Genomic DNA, 20,362 nt, shown 5'->3' with positions numbered 1-20,362 from the left:
GCTAATTCCAGTACACACGTTTTCCTGTCCACATAAAGGCATTTTATTGAGGTATAAACTTTGCAGAAGACGAGGTAACAATTTGCATAGGACTTACGCAAAACTTCACAATTGAAATTTACTTGGCATTAAGTACTGTATGTGGAGGACTGATAATTCCTGCTTGTTAGTTCTTATCAGTGCACAGTTCTGTTAATGCTAGTGGTAGGACCATGGAGAAGGTACAGCAGTTTCAGGTAATGGAAACAGTCAGATTGAAAATACTTTCATAGAAATGTTACAGCTTCTTTTGGTCTGAATTAGAGATTACCGAGACCAACAATGCTTGCTACAGTTTAAATTGAGCTTGCCCAATGCAAGAAAGAGGGGTGCTAATAGCAATGACAGTGAGGTGGGTGAATGTGGTTTTGTGTTTTTGGTGGTGTTTTGTGGTTTTGTTTTTAAGAAAGCTTTCTGAGTTATTGGAATAAAAAGCCCCTGGTTGTCAAGTTAGTACTTTGACTATGGCACTTGAGTTTTAAGTTCCCAGACTTTTTAAGGCTTAAAACGTGGAAAGTCTTGGTAAAGATACATTCTTGCATTATTAGATGCTCCTCTTACATAAAAATAAGTTCACGCTCTATTTCCTTGATTTCAGACTTTAAGAAATTCTATCAATGTATCTTTAGTGTAGCTCCCTTGAAACTTGCAAAATAATTTCACTTTAGTCACAAATATACAGAGTGTTACCTATGAAAAGTTCAGTTACTATTTGACATGTAAAACATTCCTTGCTTGTGAATGTTAATATTCTAAAACTTAGTAGCAATTCCTGCAGACAGTAAAAATCACGGTATCATTAGAACTATCCTATAAAATGTACACAAGCATATATAAAAAATTAACCAGAGAAACATCAGTTGCCCATTGAAAGTCATTTTTCTAAACCAATTCAAAACTTTTATCAAAATACAAAACCAGCTTAAAAAACAAACAAATAAACAAACAAACAGCCTGAGGTAAGAGTTAAATGCAAATAGCAATCTTTTTTCTTAAAAAAAATAGCTATATTGAAATTCTAGGTACTTTAAAAGTTACTTACTGTCAATAAAAACTTTTACTAACAATTGTAAAGAGCACTTTAACTCATACAAAAGTACATAAACATTGTACACAGATTCAAATTTAAAAAGTACAATACTGTACTTCTGTTTCATTTAAAAATATATAGTTATGACAATTCAAACTTTTACCATACACAGTTGACTGGCTTTGGATTAGCTGCTACTACTGTTGGCCATGGAAGAGCCAGCTAATTCTGTGTGCTGCTGAATTTCAGCTGTGCTAGGACACAGTGTTTTACCATGTCCGTTTGCCTGAGTAAGTCGTTGGCTGTAAAACAAAATGTAGGCTTGAGCCTTGCGTACTTCTTCCATAGTGCACATGTTGAGTTTCGAATCATTGCAGTGTACCCAAAATCCTGCAGCGAAGAAATACACCAAAAAAAAGACATCAGGACACTGATTTGAAGTAACTGTGTTACACTTAATAACCAATCAAGGAGTTGTATGTGAACCCTATGCTGTTTCAGGCCCAGATTAGCTTCCTCACATTTACAAGAGAGTTTATAGCCAGAACACATTTAACAAGCCAATACAAAAATTGAACTGTTTTGCTCTACAGAACTGCAATTCTCACTCCAGGCAGTTCAGCTACAAGTGACTCCCCTTCTGCTTTTGACAGAAGACAGTAAGCCTATCAGTTCAGAATTACAAATACCCCTTTCTCCCACACTCCTTATTCCACAGCTGATTCCTACCTCCTTCTGAATTGTAGCAGTAGGCAGTGTAGTGCCCTGAGCCAAATCCTTTCCCGTGATGCATTACCACAGCGGACAAGTCGTAGATAAAGCAGTCAGGCAGGAGGGACTTGAGGGATTCTCTACAGCAGTAAGGCTCCATGTTCAGCATCTGATCAAAATTAACATGTATGCCGATCTTCTCACGATGATTGCGTCCTGACCACCTGGAAGGTTGTCAAATGAAAACTTACTTTTTTTTTTTCTTTTTTTTCTTTTTTTTTTTTTTTTCCAAAGAAAGAAAGTGTTCTGAAATATGTTTTAACATAACAAATTTTATCATCACTGTTGTCTTTGTGCACAAGATCAATGCTAATTTGCATACTTCTTTTCTAGGCTTCCTCTTTCACTTCTGTATTTCAAGGCCTTTCAAAATGTGTCTATGGTAGCTACTATTCAGCCATAAAAGGTAACAAAAAATGTATTTAGAAATATATTAGCAACAAAAGGAGGTCCAAGGATAATCTCCATTCTTTATTGGAAGAGGGGGCTGGGGCGGGGCATGGGACATTGCCACAAAGGATAAGGCTGAGGTACTTAATGACTTTTTTGCCTTGTCTTTAATAGCAAGGCCAGTTACCCTCAGGGTACTCAGCCCCCTGAGCTAGAAGACAGGGACAAGGAGCAGAATGAAGTCCCCACAGTCCAGGAGGAAACAGTGACCTTCTGCTCCACTTAAGACACACACACCTCTATAGGGTCAGATGGGATCCACCTGAAGGTCTTTTCCAACCTAAATGATTTTATGATTCTCATCTTCTGAAACATCCATCTTAAGATCTGTGTTACAGTGACTGGGAAGTACTTTCCACATATTATTTGATCTCAAATGTATTTTCCAACCTAAATGATTGTAGGATATCTAATCAGTATTTCTCATTTATTCTATCTCATTTTCAGTTTCCTTCGTATTGGGCACAGGCTAATGCGTGGACTACGAGTTCACACAGATGAAGTCTCCACTTCCTAGCTCTCAAGCTAATGCATTAATATTAATGTATTTGGTTATATGAGAAAGTTCTATCTGGCTATGTGAGACTTCCACTGAATACAATCTTGGTTTATACGTTAGTGACTATGAGCATTTACTCTACCTGAAGATAACACAAGATTAATTTTTACCAACGGAGTTCACAGCAAGGTTAGTAGGTTTTGACTGAAAAGAAGGATGAAATAATTTTGCTATTAAAGTAGCAAGTGTATCCAAAAAGTCAATTCTCTACTTACAGTGTATCTTATTGACATTTAAATTAAAGAAGAAAAAGAAGTTTCAAATAACTATTTCCATCATACTAGTAAAAGGAAATTAAACTGATGCTGAAAAACATTGATCCCAAACGACAGAAAGAGCAGAACTGAATGGGGCAGTTTGCAGTACTGTTTGCTGTGGTACTACTTACCTAAACCGTTTAAGGTGTAATCTGAGAACCTGAGGTAGTCGACACACCATAAGCTGCTTCTGAGCTTCTGTGAGTATAACTGGTTTAGAAGAAAACTTCCTTCGTTTTGCTGAGGCCAAACACACAGTTACACAACACAAATCTTGATAACAGCCTAACAGTATTTCAGTCTAAGATTTATGCACCAAATTTGTGTGGACCTGAATAGCTCTGGTTATGTGCCTCCTTAAAAAGGATATACTGAGAGCCATTTTGCAAGGATTATTTTATGATGTAAGTATGAAATACTTGTGGTCACTTAGGTTAGTCACCTTAATATAAAAAGCTGATGGGTTCTTCAGCTGGGAGTATCAGAATTGCTATTAGTGTGTGATCAGACTTTATCTAAGAGAAGCATCACACTTCAACACATCCTCTGAACAATTTAATCTTCTAGGTGGCAAGTAACAGCTGTCAAATGACCACATCAGGACATAAGAAGGACGACTTTGTTTGCAACATACTTCTAAGACTTTTAGTATTTTCTTCTCTACTTTCACTGTCAGCTTACTTTACATTTTACAGAGAATGTATGCATGAGTACATACTGTCTTTACTCACTGTTGCACCGATCGCATGCATATATCTTTCCTTCCAAAGCTTCGGTTTCTGTAAACTTGGCCAGCATTTCTGTCAGCAGACATGGATACTGAGATGACATCTCCTTGCCGTTGCAGTGATACCTCTCAGGAAACTCCAGGGATAAGTCCCAAAAAGGTTCTATGGTATTTGATTTATTGTCACAGGCAAGACATGTAACCTGTAAAATGATATTTCATCAGTTGCTTATACTCAAATACTTACTTTGCTAAAAGTACCGTAATAATAGCTTTTTTTAAAAAAAAAAAATCCCCCTAGAGATAACTGATGCAACCAAAGACAAGACATAGTCATTTAACAGAAGAAATGGTACACATAATTTCTTTTCTCTGAAGTAGCATGTCCAATACTGTTATCACATACAGGTATATTCTTAGAGAAACAAAAGCAGTGTCAGAATTGTCTGTCTGGGACTGTCCAAGAGAAAGCAGCTGGTGGAGTCTCAGGAGTCTTTTCTCCAAAAAGAAACACTCCAAAAATAAAATTCACATTAGAGAGAGAAAGATAAGTTTAGAAACAACAACAACAAAAAAGCACCAAACAAAAAAAACAGCTGGGGGTTTTAAAGTCATATCCTTCTTACTTTGTAAGTCTTCCAGGGAAGCCTGGATTAGGAAGCATACTTCTTCAAAGAAAAATTAACAGGTAAAAATAATTTATTTCTTCTTTCAGTAAGTGGATCCATCGTCACACTAGGGAAAGGACAAGCAGTAAGACAACATAAATAAAATGTCAAGAAGTGAAGTGAGTCAACCTGGAAAATGCAGATAATACATCAGGGGACAATTATGATAACATCCAATATTTATGGAAATAAGTTAAAACCAGTAGCTCTCTAAGTTGGAATGACAACACACTAGGTGCTGATTCGCAATGCAGTCTTCTAAAAGCCAGCTCAAGCTGCTTACAGAAGAGTGCCACATCATTTGAGTCTTCTTCCAAAGGACCTCCACCCTTCCATGATCCATGTGGATTAATAACTTCTATTAGCAGCTGAACTTACGCAGTAGTGAAACTCCATTTAGACTGCAACAAGCATAGTTCATAAAGGCTATACAGAAATACCAGTAGATATCAAGTGTGTGTTTGAGACTAAAGATACACTCACCTTGGTATGTTCAATACAATAAAGTACAATGCAATCCTGAAGATTAATTACCCGTGTTTTCTACTGTTAATGTATTTATTGGCTTATAAGTTGCAGTTGACCACTAACTCAAGCAGCTCTAGCCTCACTGCTCTAGAAAAGACACATTCTGAAAATACATTGAATTTTAATTGGGCTTAGATAAGATGGCTTTGACAGAACTTCCATAAGCATCTAACATGTTCCCACCCCCTTCCCCAACAATTAAACTTCCCCACCAATAAGATTAAAGGAACTCAGAATTTTCATATAGAACCTACTATCAAGATACTGCTATGTATCAGCTCAGAAAAACAGCCAGGTGTGATGAGACACCACCATTCATGTTTTAAAGTAAATGGAATATCAAGTATTTCCTTAAGTTTGCACCACAAGGGTAAGTAATTCTAAATTAAATCTCTATAAACATGCTTCCTATTTAGGAAAATACCACAAGTTGGAACAACTAATACAAAGACGTAGTAATAAAGGAATGAAAAAATCCACAAGGAATCCAAATGTTATTTCACAGGCACGCCTTTGCGTTGCTGCTCTACATAAATTTGGTGTAGTTCTCTTCAGTTAGGTTAGTAAGCCCACACAAGTGTGACACTTGGTTTTGTTTGAGAGTTCCTTTACAATCCTCTAAAAGTTTGCTGTTACACAGTTATTCACCCTGCTTTGACTGTTATTTCATGATCATTTATATAATGACAGACCTGTCACCTTATGGAATCTTCCTTCTAGGTGTTCTTGTGAGTAACTAGTATTTAATACATTCATTAGCTACAACAGCTTGTACATGATCCATGCATTAGCATATATGTATTTGTGCACCTGTACATGTTTAGCAGTGGAGTCAGGAAAGCTGGTAGCTGCTTTAAGTTCTAAGAAGAAGAAAATGCCACTGCCTTGTTCTTAGAAAACAAAACTTTGAACTTACATGGCAGAAAAGAGAATCTTCTCCTTTAATTTACACTGACAGGAGCTTCTTTTGTAAGCGCTAACATCTGGCAGCACTTCAAAGCCACAAACTATTAGTAATTCAGAGCCAGAATCTAGACTTGGAGACAAAATAATATGTTTGGCCACAGTTCAAGCTAACTCCAGCATAAAAACAATATGACTAATAGATTTCTACTGTATAAATGGGTGATTTTGTTGGGCCAAAAGTTGATTTAATTGACAACTTAAGAATTTGTTGCACACGAACGCACACTGAAGATTAAAGAGGTCAGGATGAAGTGCATACATGAACTCAGTATGTACTTCAAATAATTTCTAACAAGTCTGAGGTTTAAAATTTAGCATGTAATATTAATAGACTAGGTTATTTTCAGATCCTCTTTCCCAACTAGCTAATAAGTACTACCTCAAAGAAAAAGAAACAAATAATTGATCTAGCTTCTGATTTTTGCCTCTCAAAAAACTAAAAAAACAATACTCTAATGCAACAGTGCTGCTTCTCATCATCATGCAACTGCAAGCAAAGCTGACCTGTGTTGACAAAATCCTGTACTGATATAGAGCTGCACTTACTTTCTCCAACTCAAGACAGTCCTCCTCACCCTGAGTCTGCAGCAGAGTTAAACTCTTAAAGAGTTCAACTGGGATCTGCGTAATAGCCAAGTAACCTGCAGTATTCGGATACGCATACACCCAACTGTATCAGCCACTGTATATAACTGCTCCTGTACGCTCACTCAGTGGTAAATGAGAGGCAAATCAGGGCTGGAACAAAGGTTGGAAGTATTTTTCTTAGCCAGGCCCGAGCTCATAAATTGGGTTACTTAACAAGTAGGAGGATCCCTACACTTCGGTGGAATCCATCTGCACTGGCCTGTGCAGCACAGGCTTTACAACACTCCCATCACTCCTCTTTCAGTCCTAAATGGCACTCCTTTATCTCACACTCCACTTCCATTCACAAAGTGCAACCCAGATTTTCTTCTTCATGAAGAGCACTGAAACTGTATAAACTGCTCAAAAGCTGAACAAGACGTGAGGTTTTTATAAAACCAAAAACACACAAACTCACAGGGCTGGCAAAAACTTTTATACATCTGTCCAGTGTAGCTCTCTATGGTATGAGTATGAATAACAGTAATAGAAAACCAAGTCTGCTCTAGCAAACTGGTTAATGACGTGTATCTTTTTATGACTACATTTTACAAATTCAGAGTTTGATTTCACCTTCCCCATTATATTCCATAATTTCTATTTCAGGAAGCCTTAATGCTGTCCTTTGCAACAAAGCTACATGAGAAGTTTACATTAGAGCAAAGAAAGTAAATTCCTGGTTTTAGCTAGTCTGAAATCTCTACCTTATGTTCTTCCCTGACCACCCTCTCATGCCTTGAAACATGGGTACTTATATACAATTGTTTGGTTAAAGCTCAGTATTCAATCATGGGCCAAAGGCCAGACTGAAAAGAGATGGATCAAATTGCTTGATTGAAGCTAAGCATGGAGACCACTTGCACAAGGATCATTGTGCCCACAATAATTTGATGGACAGCCACTGCCCTGGATGGCATTCAACCTAAATGCAGCCGAAGAAAATAGTTAACATTTTGCTACAGAAGAAGCCAATTCCACCATCAGCTGTTTTGCCTATTTTGCCTGCACTTGCGTGGAAGAAAAACAACTGTTACTATCTTCTGCTCTTAATTCTTTTTTGTTTGTTTTTTTTTTTTTTTTAAGAACAGCAAGATGGCCAGCCCCATTTTTGTGCTTTCACTACTACTTAAGTTTTCACTATGTGAAACATATATAGAAAGAGCAGTAATTGCATTTTTCCACAAAGTAATCCAAGTAGAAGGGGATTTCTAGGATACTGCTGTAATACAAAATTCTACATGACAGTCCATACTGTATTTCTGCAGTCATAAAAAAGCCCTAAACTTTGTAGTGATGAGTATACAGCATCATCACAGTTATCTGTATCTATTTAACAGAATAACATAAGCATAACCACAGCAAACCATGGTCTGTGATTCAATTGCCTCTTGTAGATTAACTTAAAATGTCACCTTCATCTGGTTAGAAAGCAACTTGACAACCATTTTGTGGTTCATGCTACACGTAAAAACAGCGACTAATACCAGAATACAGAAAACAGTACGCAGGTCACGGATTGGTTTAAGTGCAAATTCTCCTATGACCTGCCTGAAGTTCTCATAGTTTTTAATAGTGTGTTCAGTGGGACACTTAACACCCAGCTCTGCACAAGTCAGCTTCCGCATTCTCCCCCAAACCTTAACTCACAGCATACTACCCAAAACCAAAGGGTGTCAAACACTTCCCTTTCTCTCAGTCAATCTGTCCTGAAGTAGCGGTTAAGAAAGTAAACGGAGCAAGACTTGCAAGCGAAGGCAGCGCCTTTTAAAATTTTAAAACATAGTTTACATCCTACAATGGTTAGAACCTACTTCACTCTCTGGGTCTTGACATACTCATTTCTCTGAGCGCTGCACACTTACTCTCCCAGGGTCCAAGGGGGGGCATTCTGCTCAGACTCCATCTTAAAAATGATCAGGAAGTAATCAAACCATTTGGGATTTTTTTAAGTATGCCTAGAGATACCAAAATTAGTTCTTACTAGGCATTTCTATAATAAATGGTGAATTATTGGGAAAAAGTCTCACAGCCCACAACAGGCTTGTCCTAAGAAGAAATGGTAACTAATCACAATTTATCTGTAGAGGAAACTTGTTACTAAATCAACATTGCCACTACTATGGCATAAGATTTTGCCAGCGTTAAGTATCTGCAATAGACCTGCTAAACTAGCTTTCTAGATCAGCTAGATTGCCTAGATCAGCTTTCACAAATACTTCATACTGGTTTCCCTGTCTCCCCCCTGCCCGGTATAAACCATCCTGACAAAAATTTTAACACTGGTACAACTACACACATCAGAGTTACTGCTTATAAGATCTCTGCGGATATGCAGGACAATTCTCCGAAAGCAGTGCTGAAAACACACATTTACCCTGGAAGCTAAAATCTGCTATTTCAATCTCTGGACTTTTACATATATACCTGCCCACTTCCTTGCTTAATATGGACAGAGTTTGAAATAAAGATACTTTAAAGATACTGTGCTATTTAGCTGGGACCAATTGAAAAAACACAAGCCAAAAAACTCTTGACAGAGAGAGCAGCTAACCTACTTGAGCCCTTGAAGTGTACTTTGAAGATCTGTGGATCAGTGTAGATCAGTGTACCACATAACTTCATAGTGCAGTATCTTCTCCTTTCCCACTGAAGGACTGAGGACAGAAGATAGCAGGTACCTTCTACGAGTACAAACACTTGAGGGACTGAAAACAACTGGGACTTCAATAGATATATTGGCACCTGCTTACATTCCCAATGGGGTTGAGAGGGACAAGCCACTGCTCCAGATCTGTCTCCAAAAGCCCATGTTTACAAGATACTCCTTTGTCCAGTAAGTGCTACAGCACAACTTTCTCCAGGCAATCCCTGGAGGAAGACTAGCATGTGAAAAAGGAAAAAGAGGGGAAGGGTTTTGTAGCTAGTTATGCTGTCTTTACTTCCCTTAGATGTACTGGGTATTGAAGTTTCAGTCTGTGTTGCAAAGCAAAAAGCTCTGATCCTAAAAAGGATATTGGAATAAAATAAAAAAAAATTTTTAAAAAAAGTCAAGAAGCAATCCACTTGTGCTATTCCTGAAGTTACTTGTTACCTAGTCTAGTATCCATAAAGTAATAAAAGATTTCAAGTAGTAGGTGACAAATACTCACTTTAAATCAGCCAAGAACATTACAAAACAACAACTCATATAAAATGTGGAATTGTTTTGACATCGCCTTAAGCTTTTCCTAATTATCAAAAAATAATCTGCGTAAGATTCTCACACACCCGATTTTCTCCTTTCTTAATCTTATATCCTAAATTAGTGCTGAACCAGGCAGCCACTGCAATAGCAAGAGACTGAAGGCAAACTCAGGATTATGACTTCAAGTTAAAATAGAAGAGCTAGAAGAATAGGGACAATGTTTTATTGCGCATGAAAGTAATGTGAAACCTATGTAAACATACAGCTTATCTGCATTGTAAGTGATCCTCTGCGTACTGTATCAAGAGTAGTTCATAGTATTGCTGAGGTTTGAAGGTCAAGAAGACTGACTTCACTATGCTTAAGTACCTCACAGAATCAAGTACGTTCAACTGGTATCTTCAGTACAAAGGGACAGTAAGGATAATAATTTTTTTAGTGATCCTTAAGTGGAAGGCAACTGCACACAGAAAGTAACTTCTCAATTCCCCTTATTCACTGAATTAAGATGTAGCTTATTAAATACTGTAGACTAAAATCCCATCCTGTTTTTAATGCAACAGGCTACAGCTCCAACAATCTTCTAGAGAGAAACTGTAATGCTGTTACAGCTTGTAGGTAGATACAATTAAACCTACGGGGACAAAGCATACACTCCTTGCTTTTAATAAGTAACGTTGTCAATGATGTGATGACACAGCAAGAAGTACGTCACATTTTAATTCAGCCCTGCATGGATGTTTTCTTGCCTTTTTTGTTAACTGCATTATAGAACTTTGTGCCAGTTCTGACAAATGCCTAGTGAAATCATGATGCAGGCAGCTTATTGAGGAGAGAAAAGTAATAGCCTAATGAGAGTCTTTAAAACTTACCCTTCTATGTCCAAACACCAGGGACTGAATCATAAGATGACCTGAATACATTTTATCAAGGAAGAAATGTAAATCTTCAGGAGTTACCTTTTGCTTTTAATACTTACAATGTTCCAAAGTGCTAGTGAAGACTTAAACTGAAACAAAAGAGTGGTGGAAGACAAAGGGAACGTTAGGAGATGAAGTGTTGGACGTTGTCTGTGGAACTGCCCAATGAGCTAGGGAGGAATTACTACAGATAACAGCCTCAATGCTCTTTTCCTTGTTCCCCTCACTTGAGGCATTCAAGTTCATCAAGGCTGTATTTTGCACACAGACATTAACCAGCTGCAGTAAAAGAAATACGTGTTGTAGTCACAGAAATCACAGGATAGCTCAAAACTGTTTAATTCCCTTTCAGTCTTACTTGATGACACTTGAGTGAATTATCACTATTTCCCTCCCTGGTTTCAGGAGGGTGGGAGGGTTTCTAGTCACAAGCCTTTTCACATAACAAACCTAAAAGCATGTAAAAGTGGTACTACTGAAATAATGCGTGTGCCTTCAAAACCTTGAAAATACTTCCAAAAAATTAGATCTCGTAAGAAGGCTTGGAATGCAACAAAACTTTTGTCAGTATACTTAAGAATTACCTTGTTTTACTAACAAAGTTACTATTTTGGACAGGAATGTGATTTTCAAATAGAAAGCTTTAATGACATAATATATTAGACACTTTAGCACAACCCTGACACAAGATAGATAAACTACCTTAAGGAAAGGAGGTATGCCAGCAGAAATGCTCTTACACTGGGCCAAATGGAAGGTAGAGGATTATCCGTTTTTTTTAGTTGATAAAACAGTTTCTTGTAGTTACACAAACCCTAAAATAACCTAAAAGCCAGCATATGCTGCAAACAACCCTGTTATCTCATGATAAAGTTTACAGTATCATAGCAGTAAACAATCCTACCTTTGTCAAAAACAACTTGGATTTCTAACTCCACATACTAAAACATTAAACTACAAATCAAAATAGAACAATAGGAACATCCACATTTTTGTTAATCTGTGTTAGAACTATGTCCTTTACCTGACATATCCATAAAATGCTTCTGTACTCCTTCATTAACGTGTGCATGCATACTAAAGATCAGTTCCTGGGGACCAAGACTTTCCCAACCTCTGTTCCTGCTGCAGTCTGGTCAGTTTTTAGATTAATTCAACAGAAACCAGCATTTGTTTGTTCAGTCAGTTCTCAGGCGTTTGTACATACACACGGTTGGGATATGCATAATCGTAAGTGGACACACTGAAGTACTTAACAGGAAGCCGAAAAGAAGAAAAAAGGAGAGCAGTCAGACAGAAAAAAGGAGAGCAATCAGACAGAAAAAAGAAAAACAACAGTTGCCTTCATCCCACAAATTTAGTTCCTGTGCTGACAGAACCTTCTGTACCTTTATGTTGCAACAGAAAAGTATTAGTATTCCTGTACACAGCATCATTACACGCAATTACTCCGTAGTAATGAATCTCAAATTCAAGCTATTTACTGAAATAATACCCTGCTTGGCAGCCATTACCTCATCAGTTTCCACTTAGACAAGATTTAACACCTTCCTTAACACTTTTTATCTAGTATCACTATAGGGATAAGCTATATACTTAAGACTGTAAATTCTTTATTCCTACAAATTAGTTGGTACTTAATAGCAAAGACAGATATTTCTCAGTGCTTTAGAATACCAAATTTAAACTTTCATTTTTATCCAGTGACTCTTCTATTGAAAGTTTTATGAGTATCCAAATGACCTTTCTTCTGAAACCGTGTGTATTTAATCCTCCCCATGCCTCCTCAGTAGTTACAATTGTATTGACCTTCAGTATTATATTAAGGTATGCTAATTATATTAAGTATGCCTACCACTGGCCAGTATAAATCCATAACTACAAATCATTACATTAAAAAAATACTCATAAAACATACCTGACTTAATAGCTGTCCATGAAAGATGCTGTTAACCACGTTCAAAACATGTTTTATAAGTTTTCTTTGAGAAGCAGGGATGACAGCTGTGTATCTGGTTCCCGTAGCCTCCAGTTCCTGCTGCACTTTATCCAAAAGTTCACAGAGAAATTCCTGAGCATCTTGTTGGGCATATCCTCTGAAGGCTGGAATTAGTCTCCACACAGAATGAAGCATGGCAAAAGGAGACACCAGTGCCCATTTGCCAGACCACATAACTTGGAACAGAGTATGCAGCTCATGACAGAGAGAAATATGCTTTGAACTGGGCTCCCTGGGCTGAATAAGTTCCATACTTCTACTTTTTGATGCTCCTCCACTTAAGCCAGAGGATAAACCAGGCCGCCTCACAGAAGATGATCCCTTTGCTTTCTCTTGGCTCTCATTCACATGTAATGTTGAGGCAGCTATTGACAGGTGTTTCGATGAAGATCTGGTTTTATCATTGGTTGCTGTTGCCAGCAGTTCCTGAGTTTGGTTGAGGTCAAGCTTTAAAAAGCATTCTCGAAAAATAAGTAAGTGACTTAATACCTGCAGGACAGAATTCATATAGCATGTATTTCCCAGGTTTCTCAGTCCTGTTACCCCAGGAGTCACTGTGGGCCTTCGTTTAATTGGAGAGTCACTTATTTTTTTCAATCTTACTTCATCTGAGGTATATGTTTCTTTCAACTCTGCCACAGATTCCATGTTCTGAGATGGTTTTTGCAGGCAGGGTGCTCTTTGGGAGGACATTCTAATCTGATTTTGCAGACGACTGCTCTTTCTTGGAGGCATCTTTTCCATCTCTGCTTTCAACTCACGCTTTCGTTCTTGTCTTCTCTTCCTAGCTTTGTCCCTTCTTTCTTCTGCTTCTTCCCTACGTCCTTCTTCCAAAATCTTTTTTCCAGTAGGTGTCAACTCAAACCATGATCTGAATATTCTTCCCAGGGATGCACGCCGTCGGTGCCAGAGAGCTGTGAACATACGATCTTCATTCCGAAGCAAGGCTTGGGCACCACCATGTGAAAGGTAAGAATCATCACTTGTGCCCATAGAACGCAAAGTCCTCCCACTTCGAGTAGTGCACTCATAGTTTTGACTCTTGATTGCACTTAACGTACTTCGCAACAGTTTTAGATCACCAGTTGCATTATCATTAAGAACATAATCATCACAGAGATAACAGAAAACATACAGCTCGTTTACTTCCAATGCCACTGGATGACTGCTCTCCTGAAAGTGCTTTAGTGCATGTTCTTCAATGTATCTTCCACACGCCACATACGAGCAGCTGAGGCATGCCCACACAGATTCGGTAGTATTGCAGTCCATGCAATGCCATTTCTGAGGATTGAGAATGGAGTGATCTTGGGCCAGACGCAGACGCCCGATGTGCTTACATTTATCCATTGTTAAAACTGAACTTGCAGAGATACACTGGCAAAACACATCATCCAAACTATTCGCTGTCCATATTTCAATCTGCAACTAAAAAAAAGAAGTCATAAATTACAGTTCATAAATACCCAAGTGCATCACTTTTACAGGTATCAAGAGTATACCAAACTCATACTTGAGGCCAAGATCACGATTGCCATCCAATTAAGTGTCACCAAACACATAAAGGCAGTCAGTTACGTGGGGCCACAATCAACATCATCAACTGCAGTTCGACCTTCAGACTAAATGGTCTCAATCTCACTGTGTTCCCAGTACCTTCCGACTCAGGACTGAAACATACTAGCCACACTTCAGATGAGGCCTGTTTTTTTCAGGGCACCCATTAAATTACAAGACACTGTTAAAGAGTTTGGATACAAACACAACTTAAAATGGGACAAGTTGCCAGTGAAGCTGCAGGTGTCCCATCCCAGGAAGCACTCAAGGTCAGGTTGGATAAGCTTTGAGCAACCTGATCTAGTGCAAGGAGGGCTGCCCATGGCAGGGGGCTTGGACTCGAGGATCTTTGAAGGCCCCTTCCAACTCAAACCGTTCTGTGAGACTATGGCTATAAACTGCTCCTATTAATTCTTTTCCTAAGCATAAGTGCAAGAAAGTGCAGAAGTACAAAGTTCGCTTAAATTTATTATGTTTACACAGTGCCAACAGTTCAGACAAATGAGGCTTTATACAATTCAAACCCTTAATTAAACCACACCTTTAATTAAATCACTGCACCTTTGTGCTCAGGCAAGCCCATAATACCAATGCTCTCTACAATAATGTATCTTCAATAAGGACATTTTAACATGTCATCCTAACACCTCTGAAAGCAAAAGTGTGACCTAAAAAGCAAAACTTGCTTTCTTCATAAGACAGAAGGTATCTACCTCAGTTGCTGTAAACTTTATAAAAACCTGCATTTTGAACGATCTTTCTAATCCATGTCTTCAAAAAATTATTTAAAAATTTGGCCAACACTGGCTTACATCTTTTAATAAGTTTATGTGGTAGCATTTACTTGCTCAAAGCTGCTGTATTTGCTTTGTCCTATAAGGTGCGTTTACCTAAAACAAACAGGCAGGCTCTGCCTAACAAGAATTAAAGAGACAGTGATTCATTCTTTGGTTTTGCCATCTTTCGACTATCTCTGTAGAGAAACCATATATCAGGAAGTTATTGTATTTGATCTGGGATGTTCGTACCACGATGTCACTAGCTAAAGAGCTAAACAGCACATGGCACCAGTATCATTATGCACAGTATTTGCCAGATGAAACGATTAATTCATCTGAGGGGTACCAGGGGTTTGTAAAATATCCAGGCTATGCCAATTAAGACAAGCTGCACCGTTAAAAATGCATGCAGATTGTAGACCTGGCCTAGGCTCTAAATTATCAAGGTCCAGGATTCTGTTTTACAATAAGTAAACCACATCACAAAAATACTGAGTGATTCAGACAACTCTGGATAGAACCCAAAAAATTATATATTCCCGCTATTATCCTTAAATATACTAATATTTCTCCATTTTTACAATTCAGAAATACACAATAATAGGTTACTCAACTTAGAACAGATGTCTAGGTCAGAATAAGCATTAGACTGAGGGAATCCTAACGTACAATGCCATGACACTGCTAAGGGAGGGAAACAGGTAAAAAGTTGCAGCTAGATAGGAAAAGAACCTTTAATTTTCATTTGGTACTTAGATAAAAACTGTAGTTAAAAGATTTAACAAAAAATTGCTGTGTTTGCTTAATTGGCCCACAGCTACTGCCTTTTAAAATGTTACAATAGAGACACCAGCATAAGAGCCACAAATAACTCTAAAGCACATAATCAGCATCAAGCACTGCAACGCACTGTTAGGTGTTACCCTGTAATACAGAAAAGGTTGAGCCAGCTGTAGTGAAACTAATAAATTATACAGTTTTACATACCTATATAAATCGTTCTCATTCAGTTTTATCTAAGACTTGTCTCTAGTCCGTACTCGCTGACTACACTGAAGAATTTCAGGAACCATGACGTCTAGGTACCCATTCAGTTTCCCAGGTTAAGTACCATTCACAAGTGTATCACAGGAGATCGAGATCCCTTGTGTGCTACCGTCAACAGATCACACAAATAACACCTTGATGAGCTTGCTATCATCCACAAAATTCTTTCCTTCTAAAAGGTAGTCTATCGGTAGGCTGCTAATGAGATCCTTTTACAAATAGCTTTGCTTACCAAGTTTGGGTTTTTAGTCTTTACAATTACTGCTAGAGCTATCCCATGTCCTCTTCTAGTCTGACAACCTGTTTTCCCCAAGAAAACTGAGCTTTTCTAGCACTTGATAAAATTCACATAAATTTCAGAGTTGAACTATGTATGTTAATCCTTCCTGGACTATCAAAGTAATATCTAAAGTGTGCTGCAAGAATTAAATATAGTAGAGAGGATTTTAAGAGACAAGACTCATCTTTGTGTTTTTGGGCTAACAGAAATAGATTCTCCTGCGTAACGTATTAGTAACGGTCCTTTCCAGCAGGCCAGAAAAGAAAACTAAACCCTGCCTTCCCACAGGGCTGTCACACACAGCAATGCTGTCAGTCAGAGGAGTCTGACAGGTCAACCCTTTCTGGTTTTGTTAAAGTCACTGTGTAAACACTGTGCCCTATTTAACCCTTATTTTTAATAATATATGGTCAGAAAATGTGTGTTTCTCTATTTTAAAAATATTATCAAAAGTGAAACTACTTACATGTCTCAATGTAAGCAGATACTGGACTGAGGACAAAACAGCCTGCTGATTTCAGGCACTGTGCAAACCAGGGTTGCACAATCAAGCTCTTCATGCAAAAGCAACACGATTCTACGAAAGCACAAGATCAGCGGCTTGAAGAAAAAAAACTAAAACCCCAGCTCCCCCACCAACAACCAAGCCAGCATGACATTTTCCCACCTACGTCGTCGTGTGGAGAAAAGGAGATGAGGTGGAAGGGGGGAGGGGGAGGAAAATCATTGACATGGGAGAAGTCTTTGAAGAAATCAAAACGCAGAGTTTGGTCAAAAAGACAGAAATATCTGAAAAGTCTTTGAAAAAGCTAGAATTACAAAACTGAGACCAAAAAATTTTCAGCTGAACGTCAAGCAGCATGATGACAGTTCAAATGTTTTAAGATGTGGAGTACTGAAGGACTGAGACTGACTACGTCGAGTCACAAAATCTAAAAACTTTACCTTAGAACCAAGACTTGTTAACTAGAAGAGCTCAGGGAAAAAACAGGGGTGAAGTGACAGATAATGGTGGAAGAAACCTAAAAAATACTGCACAGTCATTCCCACTCCTAGAAGAAAGCTGCAGCCAGAATAAAATAGTACAAGCAAATACTCTAATGTTAAATTTCCCTGAAGAAAGTTATTCAGCGCTAGTTTATGCATTCTTCTCTCCCGAGATTCAGTTCTGTGCACACACACAAAGAAACTGTGAATTAGTTGACCAGCACTTCAGAGATCAAGCCCCCCTGTGTTCTTAGCACAGACCTGAGCTGAAGTGGTAAGCAAAATAACGAGTACCAACACACAGAATAGCACCACTGGAAGCATTAAGTTGTCTGGTAAAAAGAAACACAAAGGTATATTTTTCTGCACCAAAGTTTCACAAGTTAGAAATAGAGGTATATGGAATAGCTCTGCGCTTTTTTTTTTTTTTTTTTTTTCATTGAAACACATTTCAACTTTACTGGCATACTCATTTCTTCAGTCTCACTAAAGAATGGCTGGTAAAATGTACATTCTGGGGTTACACATGAGCTGAAAAAGTACTTGATGTCAAAAAAAACCCATCCAACTTAGGAAAATGGCTGGTTTTCTTCCATTTGTGTTCCATGTAAACAAGAAATTAAGATTCATCTTCACAGCTAGTACATTTTAAAATTGTAACTCTAAACATAACCGAAAGGAAACTTTTTCCATTAGTGACAACTTTGTCCCTTAGTCACGACTTTTGTAATTAATTGTTTGGCAAGTAAATGAAAAATCAGTTTATCTCAAGCGTTGAACTAGAAATGCAATACAGTTTTACAAATATATAAATATGTGTGTGTCCGTGTGTGCGTATGCTTGTCTGTGTGCCTGTGTTTACACCCCCATGTGCCCTATTAATATGCTGGCTTTTACATCAGATGACATTTTACCGATTGATTTTCGTCAGGTTCAGAGTACTTGAAAAACCAGCAATCACGGGTACTTGAACAACTGAAAGTTCTAGATAACAAGTCTGCTAAATACCAGGCATATGTACTGCTTTCTTACACAGTTCCTTTTTTAAAGACAGCATCCCAACAAAACACTGATGTGCACAGCTTCAAGCTGCGGTACAGTCCTGCGGGCATAGCAGTTAAGACTTAAAAATCAAAGCAGCACTTCAAAAGGAAGTTTTGTAAATTATTTCCAATGTTTAACAGTGCAGCCTTTCACAAGAAAGGCCTCAGCCTCCTTTCTTTGGAGCCATACAAATCGTCACCTAACTTTTTTCTCCTTTTTTTCCCGCCAACTAAGGAATGTATATACACTATGCTGCCTAGAAGTAGTCATTTACACCAGGACACCGGCACAGCATTACACTCTATGTCTCTTGCTGCGAATAACCGGTCGTTCCCAGCAGCTGAGAACTCAAGGTAAACAAATAGTTTAGATCGAAGCACTTTCACAGAAGCATGAAAACCACCGCATTTCTAATTAGTCTGGATTTCCACTTGACGGTTCTATCCATTTAGAAAAATAAGCGCCCCCGACCGCTCTGACAGCCGCCCGGACGCCGCCTGGCCCCTGTTCTGACAGCCCGCGCACGCACAGACGCTCCAGCCGAGCTGACCCGGCGCTCGACGCCGCAGCCCGAGCCTGCCCGCGGCCGCTTCGGCAGGACGGTCCGGCGCTTCCCAGCGCCCCGCGACATGGCGCGACTCCGCGCCTCTCGCCGACGAGCGGCACGGGCCGCAGGAGCCCCGCGGGACCGGCCCGGCGGCGCGGCTCACCGCCGCCCCCTCCTCCTCCCCCCGGTCTCCCTTACCTCGACGCCCTCCCGACCCCGCCGGGACGGGTGAGAGGCCCGGGCCCCACGCAGGAGCGCGGCGGGGAGGCGGCAGGACGTCTCCTGCCGGCAGGGGAGGACGGTCCCGGGCGCGCCGCTGCCCCGCCGCAGCCCCCTCGCTCCCGCCCCGGCGGCTCTCCTGGCCCCACGCCGTGCCCGGTTCGCCCCCGCGGCGACGGCCGCCCCCTCCTCAGGTATCCCAGCGCGGGCACCGCGCCGCCGCGACCGCCCCTCCCCGGGGGAAAGAGTGCCGCCACCACCCCCCGCCCTGCCCCGGCCACCTGCCCCGCCGGGCGGCGGGGTCGCGGAGCCGCCATCCCGCTCCCGCCGGCCGCCCCCGCACGCACCCGTCACCCGCCGCTGCCGCCATCTTGGGCGCCCCGAGCCACAGCCTCCTCGGAGCGGCCCCTCGGCGACGTCAGCGCCGCGCGGCGGCCGCCCCCCCCACCCCACACCCCCCCCGGCCCGCCGCGGGATCCCCGCGCCCGTCGCCCCTCAGCCGCTGCCGCTCGCCCACGGGTGGGCAGCGGGCGTCGGGGGAGGGCCCGCGGGCAAACAAGCGGCGTCGGGCTTGCGGGGCAGCGGCCGCCAGGCACCCCCCGCGGCCGCCCCGCCCCGCGCCGCCGCCCCGCACCCACCTGCCGAGCGCGGGGCGGGAAGGGCCGATCGCCATGTGCCGGTGGCGGGTCTGTCACCAGATTTGTAGTGGCAACACAAGTCCTTCCCACGTCTCCTCCCACCTCCCCCGGCCGCCCCCGCCCGCCGCCGGGCCAAGCGGGCCGGTCCCGCGGTGCCGGGCGCAGGAAGGCGGGCGGGGAGTGGAGGGGCTGCCGCCCCGGGGTCGGGGCTGAGGCGGGCGGGCGTCGGAGCCGGGTCCCGAGGCACCGAGGGCTGCTCCTGCCACGGCCTGTCCCCGCAGGGCACCTTGTTTTCCGTCAGGCGGGTCTGCACCCAACCGGGAGACGCGGCGTCCCGGGCTTCCCCGGCGGGTTTCCTTATTTTCCTTCCTACGTTTCACTCTTGTTTTATCCTCGGCGGCGTCGCCCTTGTTCGGCCGGAGCGGGCCCTCCGCTCGCATTTCCCCAAGCGGGCGGCGGCCAGCGCTGCACCCCGGGCCGGGCTCGCAGGTGCTTCCCGGAGCCGTGCCTGGCCTGGGCGCTGCCTGCCCGGACGCGAG

At 41.1% G+C, this 20,362-nt stretch overlaps 1 protein-coding gene across 8 annotated transcripts; it reads right to left on the bottom strand.

Moving 5' to 3' along the window:
- Window positions 1–19: 19 nt before the first annotated feature.
- Window positions 20–20,042, bottom strand: USP44 (ubiquitin specific peptidase 44). Of its 8 annotated transcripts, none has more exons than XM_055807347.1 (7): window positions 19,824–19,919; window positions 16,855–16,965; window positions 12,645–14,153; window positions 3,838–4,036; window positions 3,238–3,346; window positions 1,799–2,004; window positions 20–1,459 (listed from the first exon to the last, which is right to left on the bottom strand). In XM_055807347.1, the coding sequence occupies exons 3-7, from the start codon at window positions 14,073–14,075 to the stop codon at window positions 1,257–1,259; spliced, it is 2,148 nt and encodes a 715-aa protein (XP_055663322.1). In that variant the 5' UTR covers window positions 14,076–14,153; window positions 16,855–16,965; window positions 19,824–19,919; the 3' UTR covers window positions 20–1,256. The 8 variants fall into 8 exon arrangements, with proteins under 8 accessions (XP_055663322.1, XP_055663323.1, XP_055663327.1 ...); XM_055807348.1 differs by lacking the exon at window positions 19,824–19,919 and adding an exon at window positions 19,533–19,599; XM_055807352.1 differs by lacking the exon at window positions 16,855–16,965 and having other exon boundaries at window positions 19,824–20,042.
- Window positions 20,043–20,362: the final 320 nt, after the last annotated feature.

Source organism: Falco peregrinus, chromosome 6 (assembly GCF_023634155.1).
Source record: "Falco peregrinus isolate bFalPer1 chromosome 6, bFalPer1.pri, whole genome shotgun sequence".
Classification (NCBI taxonomy): domain Eukaryota; kingdom Metazoa; phylum Chordata; class Aves; order Falconiformes; family Falconidae; genus Falco; species Falco peregrinus.
Note: the sequence above shows the minus strand (reverse complement) of the source record. Positions and strands in the feature narration are given on the sequence as shown.

What these genes read in the sequence shown, in the direction of transcription:
- USP44 (XM_055807352.1), bottom strand. Translation starts at nt 14,075, where the DNA reads ATGGATAAATGTAAGCACATCGGGCGTCTGCGTCTGGCCCAAGATCAC. An exon ending in TGCATGCGATCGGTGCAACA is followed by an intron (nt 3,347 to 3,837) that starts GTGAGTAAAGAC and finishes GTTTGGCCTCAG; the next exon opens with CAAAACGAAGGAAGTTTTCT. An exon ending in CTGCTACAATTCAGAAGGAG is followed by an intron (nt 1,460 to 1,798) that starts GTAGGAATCAGC and finishes TCTTCGCTGCAG; the next exon opens with GATTTTGGGTACACTGCAAT.